Source organism: Blennius ocellaris, assembly GCF_963422515.1.
Source record: "Blennius ocellaris genome assembly, chromosome: 19".
Taxonomy (NCBI): Eukaryota; Metazoa; Chordata; class Actinopteri; order Blenniiformes; family Blenniidae; genus Blennius; species Blennius ocellaris.
The window spans coordinates 9,275,641-9,303,404 of NC_137668.1; the positions used below are offsets into that span (position 1 = coordinate 9,275,641).

General features: G+C 42.3%; 1 protein-coding gene across 1 annotated transcript; it reads right to left on the minus strand.

The window, feature by feature from the left end:
- Positions 1-1,292: 1,292 nt before the first annotated feature.
- vipr2 (vasoactive intestinal peptide receptor 2) lies at positions 1,293-26,333 on the minus strand (the record flags this gene model as incomplete). The annotated part of the gene is made up of 14 exons (XM_080515246.1): positions 1,293-1,463; positions 1,550-1,591; positions 2,748-2,886; positions 3,919-4,010; positions 5,688-5,757; positions 6,179-6,239; positions 7,531-7,681; positions 9,175-9,313; positions 9,842-9,939; positions 20,126-20,223; positions 21,340-21,447; positions 22,567-22,672; positions 25,983-26,094; positions 26,296-26,333. 14 exons carry the CDS (start codon positions 26,331-26,333, stop codon positions 1,293-1,295), a joined length of 1,425 nt encoding a protein of 474 aa, XP_080371372.1.
- Positions 26,334-27,764: the final 1,431 nt, after the last annotated feature.

The following is a 27,764-nucleotide window of genomic DNA, read 5'->3' on the forward strand; positions in this document are numbered from 1 at the left end:
TAATTAAACTATCTAGTTAACGACGTTAACCCGCATTTATAGTGAAGTTTTAAAATGTCGTACCTCTCGTGAGTCTGTCTTTGTTTTGATGAACACGTGTCAGGTCGTGACTGCACGCCCTCGGGGACCGTCGTGGTCCTGTTACGTCACAGAAAGGGGCGGGGCTCTAAATCCAGGTCACAATTCAGGAGCCAGTGTGGACAGGTGGTTTAGCGCTGCACTGGAGCTGGATCAGCTGCAGTTTGCAAGGCAAGCTTTATTTAAAGAATGATAAACAACGAGGTCAGGGCATCAAATACTGCAGAGTTTTTAAAAAAGAAACCAGACAAAAAAAGATTTAAAAAAAAAGAAAAAAGCTCAACTCAAACAGACGACATGACAAAGTGAGAACATGAAGTTACAGCTACGACCGATGAGGAATCAAGTTCATAACAGTGAAAAGTGGGTTTATACAGTTCAATATTCCTGCGACTTCACTTTGCTCAGCAGGAACTCACTCAAGACTTAATGACTCATGATGCAGTTTTGTCGTTTAGAAAATAGCAAATAATACATATTCACAATACATTAAAACCTGAAGGACTGATTGTTGAAGTTGGAGACATTTTTGAAATTCTAATTGGGTGTAAATACGTGTTAGCTTTTTATTTATGGTTGTTTGGATGGAGAGCGAGAGCGAGAGCGAGAGCGAGAGCGATAGAGATAGAGATAGAGATAGATAGATAGATTTACAGAGCCAGTAAAAACTACAAAAAATCATCTGACGATGGTTCTTGTGTTGAATCTCAATATTCCTATCCTGCCACCACTTTTAACCAGAACTCCAGGACTGGTAATGATGTCGAAGAAACTCAAAGACTTCCAGAAAGCAGAGAAATATAACATTGTGGACACATATTGGTCATTTTGATTGCCCCCGCCGACGTACAACTCAGGATTCATGAACATCTCACACTTTGGTAACATGAGCTTCTCAGTCCCAAGAAAACACACAGTAATACTGAAGAACTGCGATAATGAAGGATGGAGTTATCTTGTAAAAAACAAAACAAACAAACAAACATTTTTTTGATTTTTTTTGGGACATTTCTACATACATAAAATGAAAATCGAAGTAAATCCAGGTCACGAAAGGGTTCAAACTGCTGAAATAAGGGAAAACATTCAGCAGTGGTCGACAAAAAAAAACAAAACTCCCCAGAAGTCCAAAAACCATAGAAAACATTGACGGTCGATGTCTTTAAAGTCCCTCACGTCTTCCCCGAGTCTTTCATAGGAGCGTTCCGGAGCGGTCAGAGCACGGTGGTCTCGGTCTGCAGGATGGACTGGGCTCTGGAGTTCCTGGCCAACTGAGAGTTGTCCGCCCCGTTGCGGCTCATGGACATGGCGTGGGGCCTGTAGTCCCGTCCCATGTAGCGCTTCAGTGACAGACGCCTCCACATCCTCCTCAGCTCACACTGGACCTTTGTCGTTCCACACAAAACACAAAGCAGGAGGTCAGCCGCGGTCCGAGGCGAGCCGAGAGGCAACACTGGGTGAGGAGGCTCACCTCGCTGTTGAGGAAACAGTAGAGGATCGCCACAATAAAACCCTGAAACGCACAGAGACACAACTGTTACGTTCATTTACCCCCGTCGGAAGATTTAGGAACAAATGGTCAAACTGCACAACGATACATGTTGGAAAACAGCTGATGCTGCATTTTAAAATACAGTATATTTCTTACATTTATTTATTTTTTTAAACAAAATGATGTGTAAATAAACATTCCTCATCCGTCTATGCATGTTCTTCCTTGTCCGGGAAGGAGGTTTATATTACTATTTAAAGCAGCCTCATACTTTACAAACTGTTCTTAGTTTCAAGACGTTTTGCAAAAAAAAGCTTCACAAAAAAACCTGTTAAATGTGTTTCTTTTGGTCCTAAAGGTTGTTGACTTCTGCCGGAGGCACGTTTTACACATAACGTCTAAGATACTGAGTACAACCACTAGAGGTCAGCAGATATCTGTCGTCTGGCTCCAGTGGGTGAACGTGTTGGTCAATACAGGCCACTCAGAGGAAAGGGAGCATTAAAGTAGAAGGTGAGTTCTTTCTCCACACAATGTATTGAAATTAAAGCCAACAGGAGTGTAGAATGGAGAACATGGAGACTCGTCTGAGTCGTTTCTATGGGACTGAGGTGTTCAGACGGTGCAGGTCTCGTCAAAATGTGAACAGCATCATGAGGAAGACTCTTTAAATACCAATTCTAATTGAACCGGGACGTTTCCTGGTCGAGTCATGGATCAAACATTGGCTGCAAATTTTGCCATTAAAAGTCAAGGTTGTGCAACAAAAGTAGGACAGTTGGACATTCGCAGTCATAATTTTTTAGAGAAGGTCACATTGAGTTCGAGTGGGGAAAAAAAAAAAAAAGTCCATGTGGTGTATTTACAACAGAGTAAATGAGGAAGAGGAAGGTGAGTCACGCTGAAGTCAGCAAACCTGGTGGCGGAATTTGAAATTTACGTTCGGCAACACGAACGAGGCAAGAAAATAACAAGTTTGATGTTGCAAACCAAATCTGTAGTACTACCTTGTTTTTCCTGATCTACTGTTTCCACGGTAACTGCTGTAGCAGTGCATCCGTCACCTACTATAGTCTATTCTCAATAAGTGATTAAACCCCGTACGACTCATGTTTAAAGTATTTTTTTTTTCCCCAAAAGTGAAAATGAGTGAAAGCAGCGCGGCTGAAAGCCCTACCTGGAAGGATCCGAGGCCGAGGTCAAAGAAGATCTTGATTTTCTTCACGTTCTTATCGGCCGGCTCCATCAGGTAGAAAAACACCACATAGTTCACCCCGAACAGCGGGATCAGCAGGAGGGTGGACTTCGCCAGACGCCTGGACCACACACAACTTCATCACACGCCATCACGCATACACAAACGTTCGGCGCTACTGATAACAAAAGGTTTATTGTGTTCACGAGTCGATATGCTAGTTGCTGCTCGCCTAAACCACGGCATGGAGACTGTCAGTGGGATTACATAACAGCTGCATTCGGAGAGATCTTAAGGTAAACAACTAAACGTGTAGAAACAAGTCATAAACTGAATTTCGGCATATCGTTCTGCAGCAAGCGACCAAATTATCCCTCAGTTGCATTTGTAGTTCCACTTTTTACCACAAGATGGAGCAATACATCACTTTAATGTATAATTTAACTTCTTATTGAGTGAAGATCAGACTTTTACATTTCACTTTGTCACATATTGATGTCAGAAAATGAAACTGTAACCGATGCCACAGTGACTCAACGCTGCCACCAACTGCACAAAAGTGGCATTGCATATATAACAGGCTGTACCTTTAATGTCGGCTCACAATGACCTGAATAACCACAACGAACCAGTGCAGCTCATAACGGCTTTATGAAATGATGTTTATTCCTCATTTATATATATTTTTTTCCAATGTGAAGCAGCGTGTGTGTTGTTAAAATGTAACCTGAGATTTTCTTTTGAAGTGCTGAAATAAAGTAAAGAATTGGCAAAACAGATGTATTTCATACGGCTACATTAAAATTGATCTATTTCAGTCCAGAGTTGTGAAAAATAAATCAAAAGAACACGTGAAATCAATGCTCTGTAATCTTCCTCACTTTACATGACATAATCTTTATGGTCTTTTCTAACAGCAAATAGAAAAACGTCTCCAATCTCATTAAGCGCACTGAGTGGCAGCGATTACATCGTTCATCTTGTGTGAGCTGGCGAAGTTGAAAACACATCCAGCTCACGGCGCTTTAATGTAGCCGGGACATAAGATACGTCTGCGGCAGCCACGTATTGGAAAGCCACGTTTAAATGTACAAAAATGTAATTAAGAGCAGCCGGCAGGGTAAAACACGATCCCTTATTTCCCTCAGTGTACCTGTACTGTGATTGGTCGTTCCCGCCGACGTCGGTGCAGCGCAGCTTCTGGATCAGGATGCGAATGATGCTGATGAAGAGAATGAAGTTGGTCTTGTCGGAAACAGAAAAAAAGACACACACAAAAAAAGAAGCGAAGAAGCCATGTTAGTGACATCCAAAATGCTCATTCAGATCTGTCACATGTTTCCACTGTACGTCACACCTGTTTGAGAGACTTGAATTGCCTCATCGTCGTTCTATAAAATTACATTTCTCGATGGAAAAAAGTATTCAGAAGATTCGATCGAAAACTAAATTGCATTCTAAAATACACTTGTGAGGACAAATACATTTTTAGGGTCTGAGCTCTGAAAGGACGAGAAGGAATTATTATTATTTTAATTCAGCTTCAATTCCCTCCAAATCGTATAATTTCACACAATAGGCATGTTTGATTTATGAAAACAAATATCAACAGTCTTCTAAATCCTGCCTGGCAACATGCAAACAAAGAATAAATGTGTTGTTGCAACTGACCGGACACAGATCAAAGCAACGTTCAAGATGACAGAAGAGCCTGATTGATGACCTGCTGACCAACGTGTTTCGAAATGCACTTTGTCTGAAGCTTATCTTGTCTTGGAAATGTCACAATTACACTCTTTATCAGATGGTAGAAATAATGGAGATCCGAGGGTGAGGAAGTACTGATAACCGAGCAGCAATAACACATGAAAAAGTTCTGTTATAAATAAAACGTCTGCAGCCAGGTATCTGGAGCTCTTTACTGCATTCGAGTACAGTTTCTTTTCTTATGCCTAGTTTGAGTACTTTTACTTTTACTTGCCTTCATTAAAATACAATTATCTCCACTTCCTCCTCTTCCACATTCTTCAAACTTTCTCCTTCCTTGTTTTAACTTAATACACAGTGAAAGGATCTAAAGAACTCCTAGTTTCAAAAATATAATCAATGTTTTGAACAGATTTATGTTGAAACAATATTATGATTAAACTTCTGTATCACACAAACAGCATTAACAAGCATTACTTAAGTGTTTGCTTGTGTATGCAAATATACAGTTTTACGATATGAACCATGCGAAACCATACGTTTTTATTCCAGAAAAGCTTCTGCAAAGTTTTCAAAACCATGTCCGTTTACGTGGAAAACACCATGTAGTTCTCCTGCAGGGCCACTAGTGGGTGCTGTTTGTTCTTTTATATACTGAACCCACATACACATGCACGGAGAACAATAATCTATAAGCATTAAGGATGGCGAGCAGACTGGACCAAGTTGTTATTACGGTGACTGTCAAAATAAAACTACAAGTCCCAGGAGAACATGGAGTGGAAGTGTAGGGTCAGTAGGGTTCTCCTCGTCTTCATCAAAGCTCGGATAAACCAAGAGTGTCCTCTCAGTCCAGTCCATTAGCTTTGTGATTCCGATTGCATGTTTACAGTTCTACGTCCATAAACTCTTCAAAAGTCGTTGAGTGGAAACAGCCTGACTTCACTGTTTGTTCCGCGCTGCAGCGCATAAAAACGCCCGTCATCCAAATCATTTATTGAGGGTCTCACTCTGAGAAGCTTTGTAGGCACATAAAACATTCGCTAAAGCTCCAGTTTCTGTGAATTTGTACGTGATTTCATTTCCTGAAGTGATGTCACAAGAAGCGGTTTGTTATTTTCTGGAGTCGGCCTCCTTCCGACGGTGTCGCTGAGAGGAGACCGGCCTCCCGCTGGGTTTTAATCTTCTGCTGCGAAAGATCAAATTAAAACTTACTATGATGGAGGCCATGATGGGCCAGTTGACCAGCCGGTCGGGGACGGGGTGGTCGTTCACCTCCCAACACCTGGACGAGAGGAAACAAGGGCCGTGTGAACATATGAATGACTGTAAACACCCGGAATATAAACACTCTTAATGTACAGGGTTAATTAAATAAACACGTTTTTAACCTCGTCTTGTACTGGAGGAAGAGTACTGCAACTTACGGACACTAACAATGTGTTATTTTCATTTCTCTTTTATTTAACCAGGTGAGACGAGGGAATAATAGAGAATACTATTAAGATTATCGGTTCACCTATGGAATAATGATAAAATCTGACAACAACATAAAAAATCCAGTAGCAGGAGGTTGATAGGAAGCAGCAACATGTGTCGGTGAGAGTTGTAGAACCGTGGAATTCTGACATTGTTCCGTTTACACACATAATGTAATCTCAACTTCAAAGGTGAGCTTTCTGCTTCCTGGCACGGGAGAGACGTACCCTGTGTCCTCCATGTGGATCCGACATATGATCCACGCCACCGTGAACACAAACGGGATTCCTGGGAGTCAATGAGGGAGAGGGGAGAGAGAGAGAGAGAGAGACAGAGAGAGAGAGGGGGGGGGGGGGGGGTCTGTGTTTAGATCCTCCGTCAAGCAGACGCTGAACATCTTCACGAGGTGCCACACAGGAAACGTGACCCCCGCATGTACATTAGCCAGCTGCGGCTGCACGGTGATGCATGGAGGGAGGAAGCGTTGGTGAAGGGCTGACGGATGGTAGAAGTGGTGGTGGTGGTGGGGGGGGGGGGGGGGGTTGTTGCGTGGCAGCGGGACGAGACAGAAGGAAACATAAGCGGCTGGGACGGGTGTTTACTGGACGACCTGTCTCTGAAGACGGCGGCCCACTTCACCAACGTGACGCACGGCGCGTCTGAGTGTTGTGAGGAACTGAAGTGCCACTGAGCTGGCGGGGTCATCTGACGCTGGAACGACTCACTTTAAAGTATATTTACTTCTTGTACAGTTTTTTTTTGTTTTTTTTAAATGGAAGAAATACAACCTCTTCATTCATCATGTCTCTGAACTGTGGCGGCTGAACGCCCCAGTTAGTTCAAACTCATTGATTTCATGTTGACAAATGGCTTTAATAGCACATAGGAGTTCCTCAATAATAATATCAGCTTAGTTATAATTCTTTGCTTTGCACTTTTTTGTGATGGTAGGCGAGTTTCCACGTGACGTGACTCCTATGACACACACACACACACGCACACACACACGCACACACCTACAGTGACAGCAATGTTAACGTTCATTTCATTCAGTTGAAAGTTCAGCATCGTTGTACGATGCTCTATGGAGTAACACTTTCTCTTGCCCCACAATTTACACCGTCATGAATTAATCACGTAGCTTTTATTTGCTGATCACCATAAGTCACACTTCTCCTTTCATTAAAAACAGTGCAGAGGAACAGTTCAGGCTTGCAATAAGTGTAAACTGCTATAAATAATAAATGTGATGTACCGTGGAGCTGATTGCAGCGAACAATGGAGGGAGGATACACACTCACCGGTCCATCACAGACCACACACACACACACACACACACACACACACACACACACACACACACACACACACACACACACACACACACACACACACACACACACACACACACACACACACACACACACACACACGCACACACACGCACACACACGCACACATTCACATCAAATGTATTCAATCAATTTTACCGACTGCAGGAGGAAACCGGGGGAAAGTCAAAACCTGGGATGGAAGCGGGGAGACGTGAACCAGAAACCACTAGAGCGCCTCCACTCACCCCAGCCGATGAGCATGTAGACGGGCAGGCGGACGGAGTAGGTGGGGATGACGAGCAGCAGCATGTGCAGGTAAAGACCTTCCACCAGCAGCCAGAAGAAGTTGGCCATGATGAAGTAGTGGAAGAAGACCAGGCTGGTCTTGCAGCCCACCTGCAATGAGAACACCGGGCAGTTCCAGAACACGTCCCACTTCCACCATCTGATGATAAGTGACGGCCTGACGCTCCAATCACTCAATTAAACATCGAAGCATTAATGCTTCCGGCAGATGGAACCGTCTCATACACACAAAATCAGGGGGTGTTGTTCTTTCTAAAACACACGCAGATTAAAAGCTCAATCATTTAAGAGAGAATATCATTTAGCACGTATGCAGGATCTCAGTAAATGAGGCCCAGAGTCACACATCATCCTAACAGAAGTGAGTTTTATGTTATTGATATATCGACTTTATATCACTCGTTTTTAGGGTCTGAGCACTGACGGTTAATAGGAACCTTTTTTTTTTTTTTTTTTACCATCACAAGCCTGTGAGCCTGTGGTTGGACGGTCGTACTGCTTAATGGGGGGTAGAAACTATAATAACTTGCATTTACACATCAAGCTGTAATTCCCTGAACCTTCCAGATACCATAAACAGTCTCGGAGTGATCGGGCTTACAGACCAGTTTAGGAGTGGCTGTTGTGAAGTCTAATAAACAGATGATGCAGATATTGACAGAACACAATGGCAGTAACATAAGCAGTGAGTTGTCGTCCACTGTAACTGTTCAATGAAGGCACAGACGTCAAAAAATCAGACGGTGTGAGCCGCCGCGGTGATTTCAGCTGGACTGACGGGGCTGTGCACCAGCTTCAAGTACTTCACATGTTTAAATTCGTATTGAGGAGGCCGGAGGGTTTCTGCCAAATAATTTCAACAAGCCTAAAACATCCAGCTGGAGTCGTTTAAAAAAAATAATTAAAAAATCCCTGTTGAACCACAAGGTCACAGGTGTGATTTTTCACCGTCGAGGTCAGGGAGGAGAACGAGTGTGATGTAATGACGGATAGTCATAGGAATGGCAAATAACGGAAAACATCCAGGGTGTCATTTTCTGAGGGGGGTTGGGGGGGGTCTATATACAACCAGTCTGTTTAATGACATCAAATGCAACGGGGGCATAAAATGTACCTGCTTCATAATGATGGACACGACATCAGCGGCAGACCCGATGAATCGTGTCAAATAACCACCAGCTGGCGCTGTTGGTGGTTTTACCACCAATTTGGAGTCTTGCCATTCTTACACCATTCTTACATCAGTTTTTACAGTATATTCCATTACGGGCAGTTAGGGTTGGGTGTGTGCCTGTTTCTATTTTATTTCAATTTTTTTTTAGATTTTTATTTTATGTGAAGCACTTTATACATGCAGCTCACACGTATGTTTGTATGAAAAGTGCTCTATAAATAAAGTTTGATTTGATTTGAGTCGCGACGCTCCGGAGGCAAACATTGTAGTGACTGTCCTTCGACTCGCACGCGTGCAGAAGAGCGACTTGGCCAGGCTGGTTTACTTTAGGGTCGTTTTCACCGTTTCCACAGGGACGAGCATTTTCAAAAAGTTGCGTTCGGGGCTGGGGGGGGGGGGGGGGAATCACCAGTGAGGGTTGCGTGCTGCAGTCGGCGGCCTCGTCGGCGGGGAACAGCAGGGCGTCTTTGACCAGCACGGCGGCGGCCCGCAGCATGAAGGAGGCAAACAGGTTGAGGTGGATGTAGTTCCTGGTGCAGTGGAGCTTCCTGCGCACGCACACACACACACACACCGACACGTGGAGAAGTGTGTTTACAGGAGGTGTCAGGGTGTGAATCCGCTGAGGGACGAGGTATCTAAACACAACGGCAGCAGCCCGGGCCAGAGGCTGGAGCCGCTCCAGCCCCCGGGGCCCTCGCACATTTTTATACAACAAAGCGTTATCACACACACCCCCCCCCCCCCCGAGCACACCCCAGTGTTTTAATAACACATAAATAGACCTGAAGACAAGAGTTCACGGATCCAATTAATCGTAGGGGTTAGTTTAAAGACCGAGGCGTCACAAACTTTGTGACGTTTGTGCGACATTTAAAAAACAAGTTACTCCGTTTCTTCCTTTGACATTTGCTAAAAAAAACTGAGCTGCTGACCCCCTTTTTTCGTCCAATTAATGGTTACCTTTTCACTAAGCTTCTGCTAACGAGAGGAAAGCATTAGCCTGGATCCGTAACAGCTGTGATTACGATGTCAGAACAACACTTTAAAAGTACCAGGGCCACTCGAGTGTTTACCTGAACAAACAGATGATGACGGTGCTGGTGAGCAGAGTGACCAGAGACAGGCTGTGACCCAGAGTGGACAGGACCTGCACCACCTTGTAGTAAACCAGCTGGAGACAAACAAGAGAATTATTTATTGTTTATTGAATCAGGAACAATGAGAGCATTCATCAGACCCGATGATCGGATGAGGTGAAGCACAGCTGCTGCTGCTGCTTTAATTATATTCCACCACCGCAAGCGACAGAAACCTCTCACAGGTCTGAAACACCTTTTAGTGGGAATCTTTATGCTTGATTCAATGCCCACTGATTGTTTGTCGACGCTGTACAAATGCACACATGTCATTTATTACAATATCCTATGCACGAGTGTCACTTCATAATGCTCCATTGTCTCGTCACGTCAATATTTAAAAGCTCCGTCGACTTGAGTGGCATTGCGACTGCACTACAGGATGACTTGATGAGGGTTTGTTGGTTTGATACCAAACCATAATACAAGAGATAAGCTTTTAATTTCAATTGTTGTCCTATATGAGATATTGTAGACAGGCATGCTGTTAAATGCAAAAATAACTTCCAAAATAACAGCATGCCTCGCAAGGCAGAAGAAATAAAAAGATTAAATCAAAGATTTCCTCTGCAGATGCTGAAACAGTTCCTGCCGCCAGGTCTGGCTGTGGAGGAGCTCAAGTAAGTTTGTGGTGTTTCGAAAATTCTCATAAAAATTGTTAAAAAAAAGAAAACTCAAAATAACGAAACAAAAAAAACTGGTTCAGTGTTTGTCCAAAAGCAGTAAAGATTGAGTTTAACATATGTCTATAAAGAGACGGGACTGTTTGAAAACCCAAGTTAAATTTTTTCTTTTTCTTTGGCAAACAACACAAAGTATAAATAAACAAGAAGGCCGTTGCTCGGCTAATCCCCCGCCGGAGGGCTTTATATTTTCTCACAAAGCCAGCTCTAAGGCAGCACACTTGGTATACTAGAGGATGTTCAATGGGTCCTAGTAGATAATTATGTAGAATCTGAAAGGTCTTCTTCATAAGCTATGTCAAAATACGTCTCCAGAGCCCAAAAGGTGTTTTTATGCACTTAGTGACCCTGTGACCTGATATGCAAATTAGGTCATGGTCACCATGGTGCCCCTTCTCCCCAGGTGGAGTGTCCATGTGTGAAGTTTGGTGACTGTGGGCCCAGGAACTGCTGAGAAATGAGGAGAAATGTTTATATAAAAATACATGTATTGTGCAACCATGACGAGCAAACTTCAGACCCTACCAATCTTCAAGGTCAAGGTCAGGTCACTTGGTGTACTGGAGGTTATCCCTGGAGTGTGTATCATGTGTGTATAACATTTCAGAGCCCTAGCTCAAAAACCTAGGCCTCCAGAGCCCAAAATGTGTTTTTAAGCACTTCGTGACCCTGTGACCTACTTAATATGCAAATTAGGTCAAGGTCACCATAGTATCCCTTCCCCCTCTGAGATGTATCCACATGTGAAGTTTGGTCACTGTGGGCCCAGGGGTTGCCGAGATATAGGTAGAAACGTTCGAACGGACGGACGTACGGACGTATGTACGGAGACTGTTTCAAGATCCCCCTTCGGGGCCTATCAGCCACGGCGGGGGATAACACTGATCCAGAAGTTCCAGCTAACAAAAGGGTGAAGGCACGTCACACCTTGAACACGTCATAAAGCTCAATCCAAGTGCGCTCTATAAGTGATCATAAAAACACACACACAACAAAAAAAAAAGATAATAAAAACAATAAAACCTTGAAATCAAGAGCAAAGTGTCATGCTGGGTCAAACGCCGAGGAGCCAACATCACTTTGGAGAGCAGTTTGAAGAAAGAACAACTGAAGCACTGACCTCAGCAATGCGATTACCAATGTGAAACACTCCAGGGACTGCAAAAGCAGTTTAAAAGCACTTTAAAGTTCATTTGATTTGCCATTTTTGCATACAGTGCCCCGGGGTCACGAGTCGACGGGGGTTCAGAAGGCAATGAGGCCAACGTGACTGTTGTTTTCTTTTCATTATGATTTAAAAAGTTTCAATCCGTCCAGGCTTTAAAGTCATTCTTCTTCACTGGTACGTATAAGTGACTGTCCTTAACGGCAGTGGAAGGAAATAAAAAGGAAAAAAAAAGAAAAAAGAAAAGATGAGCCCGAGGACGCCAAAGAAGCTGAGTGGACAGTGGAGTGGACATACAAGGCCACTTAGAGATTAATCAATTCCTCCAGAATTATATTTGTCTTAAACATGTCCAACTCAACCCTGTAACTCGTCTCAATTAAGCAACACCAACTCTAGAATCAGACAAAAAAAACAATCTAAAATTGTTACAAACTTGTCTTAAATATGAGCAAACTAGTTTAAAATGGCGCCCAAACACCAAGTCACTGCAACGTCCAAAGCGAGTCTTTCACTTGTTCAGAATTAATGCCAAATGATCCACAAAAGCAGTCGGTTAAAAGGCCAAAACCAATACAACTATCGTCCGAAACCAGAGTAACAAAGGTCCATAACAGACCAATAACTAGTCACTGATGACGACGACGACGACAAAGAGTCCAAAAGTAGTATAAAAATTACTGGGGTGTGAACGTTGTGGTTTTCCTGTGAGCTTTGCATGTTCGTCCTGAGCCTCTTTTCTTTTGTATTAAATGCATAACGCATCACGGAGGGAGCGTCCATATGGGCCTGTCCACTCATCGCTGCTCATGATGGGTGTCGAGGGATGGAGAGCAGCCCTCTGCAGCACTTTGTTCCCACAGCGGCGAAAGATTCTGTGGTGAGATGATGAAGAACAGTCGCCGCGGAGCCGCCTGGTTCTCCTCCGCAGAGCTGAGAGATTCTTTCACTGTAAGACCGCAGGGTCAGGGTGAGAATGAGTCTGGTCCATCTCAAAACTCTGTGAGTGTGTGTGTGTGTGAACATCTGGGTTTTGTTTGATTTGTGTGTCTACATCTGGGTTTTATCTAATTGTTTACGTGTTTGTGTGTGTATGTTTGCCTGTATCACATCTCAATCTGTGTGTGTGGGTGTGTGTGTGTGTGTGGGTTTTGTCTTGTGTCTTTGGACATCATTGCCTCCGTGTGTCTGTTTCTCTCAGGTCAATCTATAAACAACATTCCCCACCTCTGACGCGGCATCTGGCATGTTAACGTACACACTCACACAGCTCACACTCACATGTGCATTAACGCATGTATATCTTTAAACAAACACGTGAACATGCAGCACACGTCACACCCGGGATCAGACTGGACATTAAAAACACACACGCACGCACGCACACACACACACACCGAGGTGAAACTCGCCGTACGTCTGTTCATGCAGCTGCTGCACTTCATTAAGAGACGCATGTATTTCACTTAAAGATTTCCATTTTTGGAGGCTTGAATCACAATCAAGCAACGCTCCTTTTAATCATTCTTCCGAAAGTCCAACAGCTGGAGGTCAGTTTATACATGAATTTATAATTCCAGACAGTATTTTGCTGGATTGGAACCAGCAGTGGTTCACGACGTTTCACTTAATCTGTATTTCCAAAATCTTTTCCTCCTCAAAACTCAGACCCAGAGAAGTTGCATGGGGAATTAAAAGTTACTTAACGTAAAAAGCAACTAATTACTGTAAACTGGGTTACTGTACATAAGTTAGTGGGAGGAAGATGCTCTATATAACAAAGGGTCTCACATGCGGCTCTTCGTCAGTTTTTTATGTCAATGACTATTTTTCAAAAGCGCTCTAATCTCTAGGCTAAAAATAGCTGGGATGACTAAAAACTGATAAAACAGCTAAAACTACACAAAAAAGGAAAGTGAAAAATCAGGTTAAACTACATTGATAACCATTAAAACAGTCAAGAAGGGTTAAAATTACTAAACTGCTCTTGCCATGAGGAAATGCAAAGTGGCTATGAATCGCTTAAAATGCTAAAATATTTTAAATGTCTAAAGCGGGAAAAAAATCACGGGGGGGGGGGGGGGGAACTGCTGAAATTGTCTGAATTGCATTTTATCTTCAGGGATGATTTGTTGTCTTCAGAGGACCAATGTTACCTGCTCACCGTTTCCGAATTAAATCTCAAACAACTGCGGAAAAAACAAAACAAAAAACCATACAAAGCGGATGGGAGAGGGGCATCATGGAGACCAGCTTCTGTTGCCATGGAGACGCTCCCTGCTCAGTGATGTCGCCACCCGACAGGCTTAGTTAGCGTCGACATGAGCTGACGGCTACCGCGCTCTCGATGCTAACTCGGTTCGGCGAACAAATCGTGGCGTTGTATCAGAGTACTGGAATAATAATATTTCATAAGAAAGAATACTTTTGGTAATTTCGCAGAGGGAAATTCTGATTTGACACACAAGCTCAGAACAATCAGGGTCAATTCCTATGAACAAAATAAAGTACATTTAAAAAGATCTTCTAACTCTGTACAAGTAACAGCATTGATTGAGTGTGACTAACAGTGAGGCATTATAAAGTATAGATGTATTAAAAAAAAAAAAAAAAGAGTTTCAACTTGAGCAAAGATAAGAACAACTACAAGTTTTGAAATACAGTAAAAAAATCAATCTTTAACTTCGCTTTTTTTAAGGCGTCCTGGATCTTCTGGTGACACAAACTGCAAACGGCAACTTTAATCATAATTCTTTTCAAAAAACTGGATAATAACTTGGCCGGACGATGAAACTATGGGGACGATTTGATAAGATCCTGTATGAAGGAGGATTTAAATGAACATTAAGCTGAACCCTCACGGCAACGATCAGCTGGGTGACTGCATCGGGTTTATTTATGTACTTTAGTACAGTAACAACAAATACAAATACCGAGTTCCTTCCCACTGCAAAACAGTGAGTTCGTAACGTGAAGCGACTTTAAGGGTTTTACTGATTTGTGTGTCTGAACACGGTGAAATGAATCAATACGTTTGGCTGGACCAGACTGTGACGACGGCGGCCTCGTGTTTACCGGCTGTTGTTAATGGAGCCCAACCACACAAGAAATGCACAATCCAAGCTTAGCCACGGATATTCGCGTTTTTGTAGATGTCGCCTTTCCGTTGAAGAAATGTTCTGTCCTTGTCCTTCTGGCAGGAAGTCAGGAGTCGCGACCGACTAGAATAAGAAGAAGTTTCAGTCTCTTTCAGGAAGCGTCAACGTCCAGATTATAGAGCAACACTACAAACATCATTGACACACGAGGAAGGCTGGAGTTTGTACTATTTTGCAGTAAATATGAATGCTTTCAGCAGCTTGTGCTGCACTGGCCCCTTTCCTTCCCCCCCCCCCAGTGCAGGTTCTCATGGACACACAGCTGGACTGTGACCCCCTGCAGAGCCCTCAGGTGTGGGGTTCCCACAGCGCCACGCTCAGCGGAGCTTCTCGCTCGTTTCCTGTTGAAGAGACGGAGGGTTTTTCTTTTTGTTTCTTTTTTTCTCCATCTGAAATGATTGAGCAGAGACCTGACGTCAACTGCTCCCCTTCAGTCCACGTCGTCCCTCCGACTCTACAACCTGCACTAGAAGGATGAAGCACTCAGATCCATCCATCCATCCATCCATCCATCCATCCATCCATCCATCCATCCATCCCTGCAGCAGGAATTCAGTTCCTTTACACTCCGGGTCAAGACAAGATAAATGACGCCAATAAAAAGGTGAAGCTCTTTTGAAAATTGTCCTCAGTGACTGATTGGAGCTTTTTTTCATGCATTCGGTCCGTTGTATTTGATATAGAAACAGACCGGCAGTGCTGCACCGCGGGGGGGTCACGTCCCTCCCAGGAGTCGCCACATAGATTCAGTCATTCAGTAATAAATCAAAAGAAAAGCAGAGCAGATGAGCTAAATTCTCACAAATCTCTGTTAATATATGTAGATTTTTTTTTTTTTACCATACTGGATCATTTTGATCCCGGAACACTGATGGCAAAGACAAAATGCACATGTTTCTAATAGTTACTACAACTCGTGGTCGTCGCAGTGGAAAAAGATCATTTTAATGATGATGTAGAAAAAGTAGAACTGCCTGCAATGGATTTCCTCAATTATTTCCAGTAAACAGCCGCCGGTTTCCTTCTGCATTAACATTTTCTGGGCTACACAACTCAACTACATAGGTAATTTCTTTATTTTAACAATGTTCCCTACCAATACATCTTCTATCATCAGAAAATCTGATTATATCCCTTTTAAAGCAGCCATAGGAGCATGACTTTGTGGATGTGGAGCAGAGTGACTCCATTCTGCCAATGTTGAAGAGCTTCTTGTGCATAATCTTGATTTTTTTATGTGCAGTCACATGTGCAGCACTTTGAAAACACGTTGTTAAAATGTGCTATACAAATAAAGTGGATTGGATTGGATAATCCATATTAAAAGTTCCCAACATGCATCATGTGGCGACTTCACTAAAATAGCACGAATAACGTGTTGAAGTAGATCAATTGTGGGTTTTTGTCTCCAAATATGTGACTTTAAGTGGATCGTTCTGTCTGTAAATTCTTCCGTGCTTCAAAATGTCTTCTAGAAGAACTTGGACCCACAAACGCAAACTTGTTATCGACACTGAAGCGAATGTCGAGGATCATCGTGAAAGCGAGATTACAACGCTTCACACGTCCGGCCACTCGGAGAACATTTCTGCAAAAAAACTGTGTAAAAATGCTCCAGAGGCCAAACGACTGTGTTACAAAACAAAAGATAAACAGTTCAGAGATGAGGGGGAAAAAAACGAAATATTATGTAAACAAAGAAATGCAGGAATGTGAGAGGGATAACAAAAAAGAAAAATATGAAGAGGCATGTTTTACAGACAAATAAATGAGTTTTCTCCACAACAGCAGTTTTCCACCTCAAGCCAGACATAATAATGCTCACATCCTGGTAAAAGTATAATTAAATATCATTGTGAAATATTATTGCAGCAGTCGATAAAGGGAACAAACAGCTGAAGAAGTTTCTCACATAAGAAAGCTTATGTTACGCAAGATGGAAAAAAAAATTAAAATAGGAATCAAACAGATATTAATGAAGCTAGAAACTAATTTGTGAAGTTTTAGTGAAGCAAAACAATAAATTTGTGTCAATAAATGTAATATTCTTCCTACAGAGGGAACATTAATACAACTTTATTAATGATTAAACACGTGTTTTCCATTTTAAATGTGATAACGATGATCTTTATTTAACTAAGTGTTGAGATGCATTTTTTAATTTTTATTTTCATGACTTAAAAGATGAAATTATAAACAATAAAGGATAGTTATAGCAGTTGATCTAAAACAGAAGGTTTCACTGCCAAGAAAACCTAAATGTCCTTTAAGCATTATGATTATTTAGACTTATATTACACACACACATATATATATATATATATATATATATATATATATATATATATATATATATATATATATATATATATATAGCATTTATGTGAAATATGCTCCATGATTAAAGTTTAATATCATTTTTATATTAAGATAAGCCACACACCGTCCTTATATAGCTAAACAATCAATACATAATCAACATGCTAACATGTTATAATTCTGTAATAATGGGACTTGGGATAAAACATTAATTCATGTGTTTAATGCATAGAGATTAGTTCCTCCAGATAACAGTGCTTTGTCTCTTTCAGTTACGTTTTTATTTAGTAGTTATTAGTTATTAGTCATTTTGTTTTTGTAAATTAATTGCAATTAACTGAAATGTTTCTTTTCTGAATCAAATCCTCTCAGGATGAATTGGCAGAGCTTGAATTCAGTGTGTAAATTGAATTAATCACAGTTCAGTCAGCGTTAATTGATGATGACGATCGATTTGTAGTGTGTGTGTGTGTGTGTGTGTGTGTGTGTGTGTGTGTGTGTGTGTGTGTGTGTGTGTGTGTGTTGTCGTGTGGCGGCAGGTTTCGAACCACAAACAGCACCGTGGTGAGCGGCGAGTGTCAAACAGACCGTCGGTTAGAAGCGCACGCCTTTACCAACGCCGTTTGTCACCATGGCAACCAACAGATTACAAGGTTACTTGATCCACCACTCCGCTCCTCCCAATCGCTCTCAGAAATCAATCTATTGGTTCTCAGATGATGACAAATCACCCCAAAACACATCACCGTCGCCCAACTTTCATTGGCAAACAACACCACAACAACAACAACAACAACACATTGACGTTTACTCCAGGATGAGGGCATCATGTGCACAATAATGTTTCCGGATCTTCTCCCGACCTTGGATGTGACTCGCCTGTTCAGAGCTCAGCGCAAAACAAAGGGTCCAGGAATGCGAGCGGCCATCAGAAGCAATAAACGGAGGAAGACTCCGGGAGGAAGGCGGCGCAGACGAGCAGCGAGAGGCGACCACCTGCAACATCCACGGGGGGGGGGGGGGGGGGGGGGGGGGGTGGGGGTTCAAATCCTCAAAAATCCACAGCTGGGCGAGGAGGTCGGGGGAAGTTTTACCTTCGTCTGCCGGAGCACATCTGGGAGGGCCGCCCGACCGCCAGCTGAACTCGTCCCACTGTAATCCCGTGTCTCGCCGCCGCAGACGGCGCAAAGTGGAAATATACCGCCGCTGATGGCGAATGTCGGCACTTTGTCCTCTTTTTAAACCGTCAAAGCAGCCGGGAGGAGAACTGAGGGTCTATTTTGCTGATGACTCTCATACTTTCACCCTCTAAATCTGTACTTTCTCTTCTGCTCTCGATCCTGATGCCGTCCACGCTTCCTTGTTATGTTGACTTTCCCTGCTTAAAATGATCATTTAACCTTTGTTTTTTCTTCTCGTTATTGCTTATGTACTTTTATCATTTTATCATAACTGCTGGCTCATCATCTTAGTGGCTTTATGAACAGAGCAGAATCTTTAGCACCGCCGCACTTGCTTGCGACAGTCTAATACTGACCTGGAATTACAAAAGAGGGAGTTTTCTTCACACACACACAAAAAACCCCAAAACAAACTCTGTGGTTTCTTTGTTGCATCTGATCAGCCGACGATCGCCTCGTCTATCTGGTGTTTTTGCACCTCGCAGCGAGAAACCTGCTGAACATGAAGCTCGGAAAGGAAACCGTTGTGGTAAAAAAAAAAAAAACCTATGCTCAGTAGATTTATACTGTGGAATGAGCTTAAATTATGAATATTCACTCATCTCGAGTGAATTTAACCCCAAAAAAGTACCTTTTTAAGGGAAATGTGTCTTTTTCATTAAGTGACCAATCACTTTTGTACAGATTTTTTTTTACTGATTTTGCAAGTTACACCCCTGAAAAAGGGACTAAATAATCACACAAGATGTGAATGATGTTCACACATTCATTTATTACAGCTTGTCAGTTAGATATTATATAAGAAAACATGCAACTCAAACTGTTAAGTTACGAAAAAACCACCGGAAATCAGCTGAATGTTTTTTTTTATTTATATTCTATATATAAGTAACTTCACAGCATGAGCTCATATTCATTCTTATTATTTGAGCTCGGTATCAACTAAAATATCGACATAGCTGATCTAATCTGAATTATTTTCAGCTTCAAGTTTCCAGATATAGTGAATTTTTGACTTAAGTATTAATCAAAGCTTTAGTTCTCATCCAGTGCTTTTTAAGTGCGTCTCTGTTACAAACGGTTTCAATGCACAAGTGATAAAAGTACTATATTTTAACAAATATCTTTAATAAGTCTTTTAAAAATGTTTTCAAACATGTTACATTAAAAAAAATGATGCTCTTTTAAATGGACAACTTAAAAGTATCAGCATATGGTTGCGTTATTTTAGAGATTTATTTGAAAAAAGGCCGAGATATAACGTTTTATCTTGTTCCGTTTGCAAAGGTATTGAAAGTCCACGGAGCTGAAGCACCGAATGTCACACCGGAGGTCATAAAAAGTCAATGTCGCAACCGTGACGTTGTAAAACAAGCGAGATTAAACCATCAGGTCGGTGTGAACTGGTGCATTGTGGGAGTTTGTCGCTGAGGGAAGGAAGCTTGAAGGTCTAATCTGCGCTGATGCCGATCAAAAGAACACTAATCAACCGTCAGATATGAGAAACGCTGCACAGAGGTAACGACACACACACACACACACACGCACACGCACACACGCACACGCACACGCACACGCGCACACACACACACACACACACACACACACACACACACACACACACACACACACACACACACACACACACACACACACACACACACACACACACACACACACAGTGAAAAACCTTCACCTGTGTGAGCTGAGCTCACCTCTGAGGGCTCGTCTGTGTTGTCGGACCAGCAGACGGCGGTGACGTCGGGGTAAACGCTGGACCAGCCCGTCTCTGTACAGTTCCTGTTGAGGTGACCTGGAACCCACAGCGAGAGAAGATGATATAATAGAGCAGAAATAAAAAAGTGTGGGGAAAAAAAACAAATCTTATTTAGTTTCCAGTAGTTTTAATGAGTTTTGAAATGATCTGATTGGCTGCATGAACCTGTTTCTGCTTCTTTTGTCCTTTAGTAAATGTTTGTTCAGTTGTGAAGCTTTTATGTGCTTTTTAAATGTTATCCATTATCAATATGTAGATTTTACATTTATAATATGTTTTGTTTTGTGTGTGTGTGGCTGTTTTTTTTTTAAATCAAGGTAGCTTTTATCTTGTTTGGGCTTGAAAGTGTCAGACCTGGCAACCTCTGATCCGTCTCCCAGCAGAACTATAAATACAATTCTATCGCATCTTTCACAGACACGAGTCACAAGGTGCTTTACAGCACTAAAAACTGAAGAAATGAAAGAGATAAGAACAGTAAAAACATAGATATTAAATATGTATAGTTGTGATTCTTTGCTCGAACTTTGGGTTTTGTCTCGTTCCAATCAGAACTTCTGTCTGTGATTCAAACCAACATTAAACTGTTTATTACAGTTGTTTCAGTCGTGTTTAATTATACTTTAATGTCTTAAAACATCCGTTCATCGCGCTCTGAGATTGATATGATCATTTCTGAAGCATGTTGATGAGTGAAGGGTTAAAGTTTAATGCGACGACAAGATATAATTGTGTTCATTAATTCACAATACGGCAACTCAAAGGTCAAGAAACACAAAAACCAGAGTGAAAAATAAGAAAACGTTTTCAAAATGAAAGCGGGATCGTCGAGACTCGATACAATCTGTACCCTCAAACTGTTTATGCGTGAGCGACATCACACAGTGGCGTGCGGCCACCTCTTTGAAGTCCTGAAACAAAGGAGCGGAGACGAGCGCAAGACATGAAAGGCGGAGTGAAAGTGAGACTGATGGAAGGAGGAAGCGGAGGAGACGTGAGCGACCAGCAGCGGTCAGCAGGACGGATGAAGCACTTTGGCGGGATGGAATTATGTCCTCGAGGCGGAGAACGCAAAGAGAGCAACACCGCGTCCCGCAATGTGGTCGCGTGTCGGGAGAGGGAGGGGAGGTGACGGAGGTGACGGAGGCTCACCGTGCTTTCCAAACAGCAGCAGGAAGGAGGCGGGGCAGGGGAGGGTCAGCACCTCGCCAACCGCCGCGCTGCGCCAGCACGAGACATTGTCCCACTCGCCAGGACATCCTGAGGACACACACACACACACACACACACACACACACACACACACACACACACACACACACACACACACACACACACACACACACACACACACACACACACACACACACACACACAGCAGCAGCAGTCAACAATTTGACTGACGTTCAGCTGAAGTTCCAGCAGTCAGAGAGGAAGACGCTCTGTCGTCTGTTAGCGCTTCTTGAAAGAGACACGTTTGTGGAATGACGAGAACAAGAAGGAGTGGAAAAAGGGAGTTTGGAGAAAATGTAACTGTTCATGTTAATGGTGAGCTCTGAGAGAGACAGCAGCTCTGCCGCGTGGCAGCCGGGAGCAACAGGTCATCTCATTATGAAGTACGAAGTCGTACAGTTACTTTAGATCAAGTTATACGCTCAGTGCTCATTAGGTACAGTATGGTACAGAATAGTATAGTATGGTATGGTACAGTATAGTACAGTACGGTACAGTAGAGTACATGTTATACGCTCAGTGGTCATGAGGTACAGTACAGTAGGGTACAGTACAGTATAGTATGGTATGGTACGGTACAGTATAGAATAGTATAGTATGGTGTGGTACAGTATATTAGAGTACATTACTGTGCAGTACTGAATAGTAAAGTATAGTATGGTATGGTACAGTACTGCGCGGTACAGTATAGTATGGTACAGTATAGTACAGTACAGTATAATATAGTACAGTACATCATAGTACAGTACGGTACAGTACATCATAGTACAGTATGGTACAGTACCATACAGTATAATATAGTACGGTATAGTATAGAGTAGTACAGTACTGTACAGTATAATACAGTATGGTACAGTATAGTATGATACTTTATAATAGCATCCGTCACATTTGTGACTCTTCATTACAGCTGATCAATGTTCCTCCGTCCTCAATGAAGTAGAAGAATCAAATGTTTTCATTAGGATTTGTTTTTTCTATTAAGAAATATTTGTGATTCAATCATGAATAATGAATTACGGAAATTGAAGAATTCAGTGATTACTGGTCGTAATCAAACATTAAAAAACACCTGCTTCAAGTACGATGTCCTGTGAAGTGACGGAAATAGTGCGTGTGTGTGCGTGCGTGTGTGTGTGTGTGTACCAGTGGTGGGAGGCTCCAGGGTGTGTAGCTGCAGCTCCCTCTGACAGTCCCAGTGAGCTCTCTGCATGTCCCAGTGCAGCTGGCAGTGAGGAAAGCCTCCATGTGCCTGTTGGGGGGGGGGGGGGGGGGGGGGCTATCAGCGTCACTATCTCCAGCGCCGACAGGAGAACAATCCCTCCCGCCGCGGCCAAAAGTTCACCTGGCGGGCTACTGTACACGCCGTGTTTGACAAACGTGCTCCAGCCCCTCTGGACTAAAGTCCACGCTCCTACAGTCGACTCTTTCACAAATTCAGATCCAGGGTTGTGCCCGTTTCTTGCACCGTGCCAACGTCTCCAGTAGAAACCAGAAGAGTGACATTGCTAAGCTATTTAACACTGAGTTTAGAGGAAGCGTGCAGGGAAACGTATGTCGGTCAACGTCAACGTCCTCAGAACCCTGGTAATTCAACGGGTTTGTTTGTTTGAGCTACATTGTGAGGTCCTTTCTCCGTAAACACACGGAGACGAACGTTATCGTCTCAGGGTACGTATGAAGAGAATGTATTTAGGTCACTGCAATGTCACGATAAAAATCACGAAACTGTGTATGTGTGTGTGTGTGTGTGTGTGTGTGTGTGTGTGTGTGTGTGTGTGTGTGTGTGTCCAGATAAGTCTCAGTGTTTCAGACCTGTCAGCATGTTTCAACCTCACGCTGAACCTTCCGCTTATCTTCCTCCAGCTGAAAACCTCACGACCGTCGCTTCCTGCCAAAACTCTCGGGCTGACTAATCAAAGCCAGGCGGCCAATCGGATCGCGGGAAGACCAAAACACTTCTCGCATGCACGGACCGAAAAGGTCAACGCCACAGCCGACGGTCTGCGTGGGCACAGGCCTGCTCCCACCGGGGAGGGAACCGGGAGAGATACCTGCCGTCACCGACGTCCCGAAACATCAACGCAAACATGTTTAAAACATTTTTTTAAATAAAACGAGTGAGAATGTTAAAAATTAAAAATGTCATTATTTCAAATTGTCAAGATCATCGAGAGAAAAGATGACGCACGTAGAACTGAGAAATGTGTTTATATCCATTTTTATACTTTCATATGCATTTTATATGTTTTATATACATATATATAGAAAAATATACTAATAAATAAAAAAAACTTTCTGTAACCTGTTTTAAATCATCCATTGATTGTTCACTTCACTTAATATTTGAATGTAAATTATTTTTATATGACATTTTCTTTAGAAATATTGTCGCTGTTTTATTTCTATTAATCATTTTTATTTAGAAATGTAATTCTATCCTCGTGTATTCTATCAGTAAAGGTTTCAAGTAAATGAAGTTATTTCTAATATTTTCTCGTATATTTCAAGGAATATATGTTGGTCAGTGGAAGTGAACGCTACCTGTTGGTGTTTGTTACTCTTTTCTATGTGTTGAATTATGACCACAAACCATTCATTCATTCATTCACTCGTTCATTCAATTCAATTTGATATAATTGGAGACTGAAGTGCAGAGTCGGCATATTTCTGCTTCGTTTGCACCGGCTTGTCTCGTGTTGCTCTGCAGAAACTGATGAGTTTGTTTGCTTTGTTTTTTTATAAAAACATCATTATTAATATGTGTTCAAAGATTTGTTCTCGTGATTTTATCTCCACCGTCTCCAAGCGAGAAACGACGGCGTTTGTTGTGAAGTTTCTGCAGCACAGATCAATAGAAAGAGCAGAAATCTGTTTTAAACGCTGCAAATGCCGTCTTTCTTTCCAAAACGTTGTGAAATCCACCTTTCACATTAGAAACTTATGATCCTGACACCCGCTGAGTATTTAAACCCGGTTTACCATCAAGTCCCTCAATATATGGTGGAATAAGAAATTAACTACCATATAAATACAATATATTGTACATATATATATATGGTTCCCTTCACCTGTTGGCCTTCTACATGCTCAACCACTAAAGCTGTTATCTTAACAGTTACTGTTTCACTAGACTCCTGTTTCTCCTCCTCACAGCTTCACTGAACACCAGCAGCATTTGACATTAGTGTGTTTAGCATTTACTTCCCTTTATAAAAAAAAAACAAACAAACAAAAAAAAACGTCTGCGTGTTGCTGGTTTATCTCAGCTGATTACTTTATAAATCTTCTTTTTTTTTTATACCCTCCCCCAACAATCAGAGTCCGATTATAGAGCATCTTCCTCCCACTGAGACATCTTCAGCCGACTCATTGTTTTTTTTATTATACGTTTAAATAACTTATTAAATAAGTATAGGTTTTCAGTATAGGATCTGAAAACATGTTTATTTAGGAGAGCTTTAGGTTGATGGGTTTTCACTAGTGTCCCTTTAATTTTACACATGTATGTACATTTTATAGTGTTGTCTTACCTTTCCTCCTGTATAGCACTTTGTGAGTTTATCTGTGAAAAGCGCTTTATAAATAAACTTTACTTACTTACTTACTATTTAAATTATAATTAAATAATAATTATTTACCAACGTTTACACACCTTACTGGTTGTGTTCACGCACACACAAGTACACAAAAACAAAGCCTTACATTTGAATCACAGGTGTAAAAGCTTGTTTTCCATCACACATCATCTCTTTTAATGTTTTTCTTCCACCTCACGAGCGCAAAACTGCTTCTTGCATCATGTCGCGCTCCAGATGGGATTATTTTGGGATTACTGAGTGGATCTTCAGTGAGTCACCGTTTCTCCCACCTGAGAGGAGTTTTTCGACCGGTGACGCATCAGAAGAGAGGATTTTCACTCAAAAATGTCCACATCCACGTTCCCATCACTCACACACACCCACACACACACACACACAGCCAGCGTCAGACTTTAAGAATGAGGTGACGCGAGGCTGAACGTTCTATATTTAGGCCCATGAAATAACACGTACATTTCGAGCGGAACTTTTAAAAAATTCACCAGCAGCCGGATCAATAATTCATGTTTCAGTTAAACCATATGAAAAGCGTCACGCGACGCGTGGGACGGTTTACAGCTCAGACGAGTCCGAAATGCTGTCGAATAAAACTAGAAAGTGGGAAGGTTTGGGCACGCAAACAAAACAAAAACAACAACAAAAAACGACGCGTAAATCAATATTGAAAATAGGCGCAGGGGAGGAAATAACGATACATCAAACGTGGACAATCGTCACCGAGCGGGATTATTGTGATTTGTCAAGCGGATGCAAAGACACTAATAATAATAATAATAATAATAATAATAATAATAATAATAATAATAATAATAATAATAATAATAACTGACCGTGTGGATGAGCGTGCAGCAGAGCAGGAGCAGCGCGAGCCGGTGCGTCAAGCGGGACATGGTCGCGTGTCCCCCGGTGGTGGGGGGGTGGGGGTGGGGGGTGTCGACGCCACCCGGGTTCGGGGCTCACCTGCGCGTCATCCTCCGGCAGGTAACACGTGCGGACGAATCTCTCGGAACCGCACACGCGCCTGAAGCCTTGCTGTGATTCGGGCGCGTGACGAACGAGTCGCTCACAGGTCCTGCGTTTTACGCGCAGTTTGCGCGAAGAAAAAGTGATTTATTTTTTCTTTTGTCAAAGGGCAGAATGAAGAGGGGGTGGGGGGGATGGAGGGGGTCCCTCCGGGCGCTGCAGGAGCATGAAGAAGTTAAAAGTTGAGGAGGAACAGAAGGAGGTGCGCCCGCTAACGCGGTCCACTCCTCCGGGTTCACTCCCCGTTCACCGTCTGGGCGCGTCCCCGCGACACCACCCGGGGGCCATGCGCGCCCACGCAAGCGTGCGCTCATAACAAAGCGCAACAGATTAACCAAACAACAGCGACCTCATGTGGACATTGAGCTCCGCTGCTTCACCACTTTGAAGCGGTTAAACCTTGTGTGGGATTTGTATTGGGAATTGTGTTTTTTCTGTCTAACACTTATTTCACGCAACCAAAACAAAATTATAAAAAAATGACACAATATGATTCTTTTGATTTTTAATTTTCAGTCTCTCATATTTGAATTGTACCCACGATAAAAAAAAAAAAAGAAATTTCAAACCTCTACAAACTTGCAAAATCTGCAGTGCAAACGTTTTGTTTTTTCCCCGACTGCAGAAAAAAAGGAGAGAAAAACGAGGCGAGTGCAGCTAAAACTGTTCTAATAACTAGGAGAAAATGCATGAAAAACGAGGAAAAATCAGAAAAAATAAATTGCTAAAAATGACTCCAAAAAATGTAAAACAGTACAGTATATGAAAAACATTCGCTTCACTTTATGAAGTCACCCTGCAAATATATTTTTCTTAATATACAATATATACAATATATACAATATAGACCAGATAACTTTTACTGGAAGTGATTTGAAATGGATTTCTCCAAATAGAATGTCAAACTTTACCTGTGGAGCAGAAACTTGGCGACTGAAGCATCAGTGGGAAGCCCAACCTGGGCTTTCAGCGCCATCGTGTGAAAGAATCTCCCAAAACACTCTGGTCTTGTTTCTCTCTTCCGAAGCCTTTCTCTTCTTCTCATACACTTCGAAGACACTTTTTCTCTTGCGACCCTCTACCATTTTCAAAGTACCCGGTGAGAACTGGGAGCTCGCTGAAGGCGTAGCTCACCATAGACACCTGAAAGCGCGCATGCGCAGAAAGTGAAAACTAATAGATCCACGCTACCTGGGGACAAGCACGTACGACGGCCTTATGTAATATATCACCAGAATAATTGACACTTGGGAGGACCAATAGTCTTGATGATCCACCCGGAAGAAGAACATCCTCCTGTACACCTTTAAGTGAACCGCAGTTATATTTGACATCTTGTACTGAATGTTGCTGGTTTAACATGTTCACGCACCGGGCCAATGACGTCGTCACTGCGTCGTGTGGCACGTCAGCGGACAGGGAATTAGAAATGGAACATTTTTAGCGTCGATTTTAACGTCAGCCGAATGAAAAGTGGCCGCGTCACGACGGAAAGGCCTGTTCGACCTTTTTCCTGAAATTAAAACTTCCACTTTGACCCAATTCAAAAATTTAATGCAATTTGGGTCAATAGTTTTTGCAAAGACTTGGTAAAATACATACACACACAAACCAACAAATAAATAAATAAATAAACGCAGCCAAGAAAGATAAACAGAACCGTAGGTTAAAAAAAAAACCAGCCTGAGTTTTAGCCAATCAAAGCACTTTATTGCACTG